This window comes from Electrophorus electricus, chromosome 9, assembly GCF_041902795.1.
Source record: "Electrophorus electricus isolate QZ-2024a chromosome 9, ASM4190279v1, whole genome shotgun sequence".
Lineage (NCBI taxonomy): Eukaryota > Metazoa > Chordata > Actinopteri > Gymnotiformes > Gymnotidae > Electrophorus > Electrophorus electricus.
This window is the reverse complement of record NC_137505.1, coordinates 23,345,037-23,352,320: the sequence shown is the minus strand read 5'-3', so window position 1 is coordinate 23,352,320 and position 7,284 is coordinate 23,345,037. Positions and strand designations below refer to the sequence as shown.

Genomic DNA, 7,284 nt, shown 5'->3' with positions numbered 1-7,284 from the left:
GCCACTTTGGGCATCAGAGACACGGACACTGACATACACTGATCAAAGACATTTGATTGGCAGAGTTAGTATCATGTAAGGACTTCTTTTTTATCATTCCCATTTTCTGCAGCATAATTGAAGAGCTTCATAAATAATCAGCAATTTTTTTTTTTTGTAAGGGGTGGTATCTGTTCTAGCAATCATGAGTTGATTATGGTAATCTGAAACCTCTACAGCATACAAAAGACAGAAATTAATCACTAGTGGCTCACAGCACTGCAGCCTTTCTGGAATAGTGGGCTTCGTCCTTACTGGCAGAAGGAATAAAACTATGCTGCAGACAGGGCCGAGATAGCATCTTTGGGGTAACGAGAAGTGAGCGGTTTCGGGAGGCTAATGAGTTGGGGCGAGCTCTCGCTGTTGCACTTCTCAAAAGTGACTTTTAATTGGGGTGATTAGTCACTGTCGCAGCATACTGGAATGAGATGAAAGCACGGATCGGCAGATATGCCTCTTTGGGGCCATCTGTCTTTCCGTTGCATTGGGGGGTGTCAGAATGATAAGTAGTGAATTCCCAAACTCTGTTCATGACTGCACTCTGGAACCCATGACTACTTCTTATTCTGTCTGCTCCTTCTTTGGTCCTTATTGGGCTTTCCACAGTGGAGAGTTGGATTTGGTGGATATGGAAAATTAGGAAATATCCCCAAGGCTCCCAGTTCCACTCATCTTACCAATTCTGCCCATATTTGTGGACTGGGCAGGTGGAATTAGGGGACTTAACTTCCTGAATCCTACACAAATCACAAGACCATTCAGCAGCAGCACTTAATGATATGATTGATACTTTATGTTTTAAACACACTTTATTTTATTCTCTGATCATTTACAAAGCTTCAGAAGAGCAGAATACATAACGTATTTTATCTCAATTCCAACACCAGTGCAAACAGAATACGGAACGAGTCAATCAGTGAAGGGTTACTCCTAACCATTTAGTTACACTGGCACTTCAGCAAGAGGGCTTTGAGGTAAGCTTCTCACTTCAGCCAAATGTATTTGTCCCCGACGTCTTCATTATAACCCTTCGCATATTTGTTCCCTGGAAGCTGAGGGGAGAAACGGTAATGTTAGAGATTATTGCCAGTGACGGTGAACCAATCGCGAAGCACTACATGATCTAATTAGCACAGGTCAATTCTTTTACTGATCGAAAGGCTCTGAAACACACACAAAACAGAGCTAACTTAGGAGAGCTAGTTCTGCTGGAACCTGCTGTTGCTGGTTGTAGAAAATGTGGCATGAATGAAGGCAGGAGAATGTTCAGGATAGTGATGATGGACTGTTAGAGTATTAAAGTCCAATCGTGGCAGATTAACTCTATTCCCAAGGGTACTGATGAAACATGGGGCAGTTTACAACCACTCAACACTCTGCAAGTCATAGGCAGATTGGCTTCCCAGGGCTGATTTTTGCCAGCACAGATTAGGCCCAGTCTAACAGCACAAAGGCTTATCGGTGGGGAATAACCACTGGCCATGTGATTCAGATAAAGAACAGCTTAAACTGGAGCCAGGGTAAAGCTGCTTCCATGTAGCTGGTGTCACCCAGTAAGAGTCTGTCTTAACCACACTGACTTCTCCTTTCTTCCTCCTGGTGTTAACTGAGCAACCAGAACACTTTCTTACTCGCTGATATCTAATGGGCTCTTTCCCTGTTGCATACAGCTTTGTAACACTTGTTATGTGCCATTTGAACAATAAAAGTGGTTATTACAAAAAAGGAGGGTGAAACAGACAATCTCTGACAGGCCAAAGTGATTATAAAAGACTAACATTCATTTTGAATCATCAATAATTCTTGGAAACTAATTACTAGGAATTTCCTAAGTTGCTACAATGAACTGGCCGGTCAGTTTTATTTCCATAGTACATTTTAACAGCACTGAGATTAAGAGTTCAGTAACAAACAGTGCTGGGATTCATTAATTTTATCATCATGGATAATATGTCACAAAAATAGGTGGGTCAGTAACATGAATTCTTATCAAAGGGAAATAGAAATGGAAGAGTGATTGGTGAATTTTCTACTTATGACTTTGAGAAGAAGTTTTTTTGTTGTTTTCTTTGGCAGTGTTATAAAAGTGGAGGATTGCAGAGTATCAAGAATGAAGTGCAGAGAAATTTCAGGTGCCATGGCAACTTTGTTGCTTTTACACTTGGAACGGTTGCTAGTACCACACACAGTGAGGTAGACATTTTACAGGGGGGCCAAGCCACAAAGAGACAGTACAATATCAAGAAATTTTGGGATGAATGTGAGGCAACAGATCTGTTGAGCAGAAACTGTCTCTAGATGGTGCATATCAGACAGAAGCACAATCTAATGCCAGCTAATCCACAATTGCCAATCATACACACAACTGTTGTAACAGGAATTTATGCCAGGTTTTCCTTGGTAAAATAAACCAAGTCTTGGCACCTGTCTGGAACACATACATGAAGATGAAATCAAGGCAAGCACTTGTATTTTATTTTCCCTTCTACCTTCAAACATCCAGCTATAAAATGCAGAAAACCGAATAAAATGTCATTTGGAAACATCTAATAACGTTAATGTATGCTGCTATTTGGGGCGCAGCGAGGGAAAACCTCTAAGCGCTCGGGTTTGAAGGTCAGGCTGGAATATCTTCTGGCAGATGATGGTATCAAATCACCAATGGCATACTGAATGAGAGCTGTTCAAAATTCAGCTCCATCGTTTTTGTGTTGATAAAAGTGTATACCACCACTAGCAAAACAGAGAGACATCAAGTCATTCCGGATTCAATGTCCTCCCCTTTTGTCATTTTTTCCCTGTTAAAATACTACTTCATATAGCTTTTTATTATTATTTTTATAATTATAAATGTACCTAGTGTTTTCCTAAACAGAGCTATACATTTAAGAGTATACAAGAGCCTATCCACAACTACAAATGTTAAAATGTATAATTAACAACCATTACTCCTTATAACTAACATTTTATCTGTGATGTACCAGGATAATAAAAGTCTTTTTTATATTTGGGACAGTCAATTTTCACTTCAGAATGGCAGAATTGTAGAAACATGTCTGAAAGGACCTGAAAATCTGCTTCATGATTCATGTTTTCATAAAATCCTTATCCATTTCCTCCCTGCTTGCTTCTACTCCCAATGTAACTGGAAAGGATTGCCAAGGAAGGCAGGATCCACACCCTCTTGTGCTTCCAGTAGCCCTGAATGTGTCAGTGCAGGACCTGGCCCAGACCAGTGGGGTAGCGCCAACCCCACCCCTATACCCCGAACACATGGCACATACCGATTTGAAGGAGTAGTAGTCTCTGTCAAACTCATGAGCACCAATGGTGACCTCTGGTAAATATCTGGGGATGCAGGTCATGTTGGCCACCCTCTGTTTGTCTTCCACCCTAGGAATCATCCACTTTGTTAAAAACAAAGGTCATCTGCAAAAAGGAATGCTCAAGTAGTCTGTCTACAAAAGACAACCACCTTTCAAAAAAAAAAGGTAGCAAAAAGCAAAAGGTCAGCCAAACAGCAGCAGGATCTAACAAAATATACCACTGCTGCACCAAAAGGCCAAAACGCCCAGGGTCTGTCAGTGGCTCCTGGAACTCTGACCATGTGCTCAATGTAAAGAACATCTATAGAGCTACCAACATGCATCCAAACACCCTCAACCCCAGAAAGTAAAAGAGGCCTCTGGAGACCAAAGCCAGTAATACACACTCACAGTACTCGCATGTGGTGATAAGTCACATCGTCCTGATCTACCCACGGGCCTTTCTCAAACTTCAGGTATTCAATATCTTCTGCAACCTGAAGAAAAACAGAACAAATGACTTACATATATACACACACTCAAGATGCACAGTTTGGATTAAATAGATTAAAGGGATTTAGGCTGTGTGTTCAGTCATTAAATACCTTCTCGACATCCTGTATCTGTGTCACATCATAGGAAAGCACTTCTGCTTCCTCACTGAAATGAACACAAACTAAATGCATTACTATGGTTACAAATCACAGCTTCTCATGTTGCTTGAAAAGTGGATAGACAGACCAAACCAGTGTACCTGATCTTAGGCAGGAAGGTCTTCTTGTACACAGTCTCAATGCTTTTGAGGTAGGACAGCGGCACATTATGGAGATATGGCTGAAGGACAGATGCATAATTGCACAAATGTTTCATTAAAAACCTCTAAGGCAACACATGAAAAGTTAAACCTACTATTAAACTGTGCCATTCTGTCACATGATATATTCCACATCAGAACATCTGACTCCACACACCCTGGATATCCATCAGAATCAACACTGATCACTGTCCAAACAGCCTGAGCCTTGGGCATCAGAACATGAGACAGAAATGGTTTCATTAATGATCCAGTAATGCAATGTGCTTATGCTAGATGGAGTTCATACAAAACCCGCAAAAAAAACCAAAAAAAAAAAAAAAAACACTGCCAGAACTATAAATGCTTAATGCACAAATAATCACCTGCACCTGTTTCTGGCTAGTTTGTAAATGGGAATGATCCAATGAAAGCATGTAATGAAAGCATGCCGATGCATGTTCAATGGAATTTAGTTAGAGGAAAGCATACACTGAAACCATTTAAGTGGCAACTAAAACATGGCTTTGAGCCAAGAAACAAGATCTAAATAAATAACTCATCTTTAAGTTCAAAAGAACATGTTCATTTTATGGAAATCTCAATTGTCGGTTTCTGCAATATAACAAATCACCCTGATGCAAGCATTAATGAACCCTGATGCTAGCATTAATTTGCTGTCAGCCTGTATTCCAGCTCCATTCTAGAAGTGTGTCAGGCTGCATTCCATATTCCCTACTCAAACCCACAACTCAACTCAGGCAGCCGTAAGTGTGGTACATTGCACTTACTTTCTCAGATGCCTTGAGTTTCTTCTGCACCTCTTCAGCAGGGGAGTCCACATAGATGACCAGGTGAGGGGGCAAAAACTCACACAGGCTAATGCTCTTGATCTCATTATAATGATCCACACCTGTAGGCCAGAAAGGGGTGCATAAGTGCTTCAGATGAATTTCTATTTTCTATGTAAACATATTTTTGGATAATGTAAAGAGAAACAATTTAATTCAGAAATGGGCAATGTTAAAAACTATCCATGACAAAAACACAACCTTTTACTTGCAAATATCTTCAGTAATGCCAGTGCACTGCTCTCGTAGGAAACAATGCAATGTGACTACAGAAGGGTGTGAAAAATCGAAGACTTTTCTTACACTCCTTCCTGATGTAGCCTTGACTAAACATGGCCTCCAAAAATACCATGTCACTAAACGGAGAGCGCTCCAGGACCACTCCCTGGCCTGGATCAAAAAATAAAAACAAACAAACAAAATGAAATCTATAAACACCCAGGGCAATATCTATCACAAAAAAAGATGTTCCACTTTGCCTGTACTCCACCTGTTGTGAGCAGGTGCTCAATGGCATCTGAGTACTGGAGAAGCCTCATGAGGTACATCCAGGACTGCAGGCGGTAAGAGTTGCCATCTTTGTCTTTGGGCTCCATATAGAACCTCTCCAGACTGCATTTGCCATTATAGGCTGTGTCCAAGGGTGTCGGCTCCTTGGTCATTATGTCCAAGTAGTGTGTATCAGCCTCGGGCATGTACAGCATGCCTAAGTACACACAAGACAAGCCAGAGAGGGTATACTTCAACAAACTCGGTAATGTACACAAAAAGTGTCATCTTCATTTTTCTAAATTTCATCCCATCAAATTATTTTCAACAAACAGGCTGTAGGGTTCCAGAGGTCTTGAAAAAGAATGTTCAAGACTGAAAGCATGAGTTAAAAGCTGGAGAGAAACCAAAACAAGAGTGGGAGACCAAGTGTATTATTAGAACACTTCTGGTTCTTACCAGCACACCAGCACTGATAAACACAAGTAAAGTACTGGTCAGTTTTCTAAACTACACTTCATAAACAAATCTTTTGTATTTTTGAAATTAACCTTTAGAAAAGCAAGCTTCAACTTTATACATTTGTCATCACAGAATTATAATTCTTAAACACCAAACTGGAAATCTTACAATCTGACACTCGCCAACATAAGCTTATAATGCTTATATAATGAATAACTGTATCCACCATACAACACCAGTTGCCCAGAATGTAACGTAATGTCTCACTATTAAAATATGCATCGATAAGAGATGATAGTTCACCACAGGAAAATAAAGTCTCCAAAATGCAGGATTAGTTCCCAGTAAACTAATTTTAATTATAATTCTAGATATATATGAAATTTCAATAGTCTTTGATTTAGAACATAGGGAAATGGTCTTGTGACAATCTTGTTAATTCTATTTTTCTGCAGCTCAGAAATGCTGAAGATTTAGGATGAAGTATTATTACATTCTTAATACTTCGAGCACCATATTGAACTTCTAATCCACCTTGGTCTGTAAACATCTTGTTTAACAGTGTAATTTAACTATTTAACACTGCAACAAAACCACAAATTATACCTAGGCAATAATGTAATCTAGGTTTAGCCTACTCACCCAGCCTGTCAGCCAATTTCTGTGCCAGTGCTCCTTTCCCGGATGCAAGGTTACCATCTACACAAAAAATCTTACTGTTCTGCTTGAATCTTGCAGTAGTTCTCTCACCCAGAACAAATGCTAACCATCCGTATTTCAAATTTCGGACTGTGCATGTGTGGATTCCAGCCTTTGAAAGAATGACATTGGCCAAATTATATTCTCATTACATACATGTCAACACATTACATACATTACACTATATGTACATTGATTACACAAATAAAAGTATCTCTAGATAAAGATATTAAGATCTAAAAGACACAAATCACTACAATTGAACTAGTTAGGGCTTTTGCTAACATGAACGCAGGATAATTTAACTCTCTCGGACACGGGAAGGAGAGCCTGCAACTAAACACAGACACGGAACCGAGAGCCTGCAACACAACAACACTCTGCTCTGGTGCCCTCGTCTTAACCGGGACTCAATCTGTAGGCCTCGGCCTGCCGATCATCTGTAAGTGATTTTAAAACTTCGGCGACTTTATTGAATCTTACCGTTCGTACATGGCTGCCTGCTTTAAACGCTGCTGCACCAGTGGGAAGCAGCAGGCGAGCGAACCGTAAAGCCATCTGGACAGACTGTGAAGTCCTGTTCAATGTTACTCTCCGCCGGCAGACGCGACCGTACGAGTGGAGGACTAAGCGGCGCGTTCACCTT

General features: G+C 40.4%; 1 protein-coding gene across 2 annotated transcripts; it reads right to left on the bottom strand.

The window, feature by feature from the left end:
• Nucleotides 1-829: 829 nt before the first annotated feature.
• On the bottom strand, nucleotides 830-7,284 carry ndufa10 (NADH:ubiquinone oxidoreductase subunit A10). Of its 2 annotated transcripts, XM_027010055.3 has the most exons (10): nucleotides 7,122-7,282; nucleotides 6,582-6,750; nucleotides 5,479-5,694; nucleotides 5,292-5,378; nucleotides 4,929-5,050; nucleotides 4,099-4,178; nucleotides 3,950-4,004; nucleotides 3,756-3,841; nucleotides 3,324-3,432; nucleotides 830-1,091 (listed from the first exon to the last, which is right to left on the bottom strand). In XM_027010055.3, exons 1-10 carry the CDS (start codon nucleotides 7,194-7,196, stop codon nucleotides 1,023-1,025), a joined length of 1,068 nt encoding a protein of 355 aa, XP_026865856.3. In that variant the 5' UTR covers nucleotides 7,197-7,282; the 3' UTR covers nucleotides 830-1,022. The 2 variants fall into 2 exon arrangements, with proteins under 2 accessions (XP_026865856.3, XP_081577031.1); XM_081720905.1 differs by lacking the exon at nucleotides 3,324-3,432 and having other exon boundaries at nucleotides 7,122-7,284.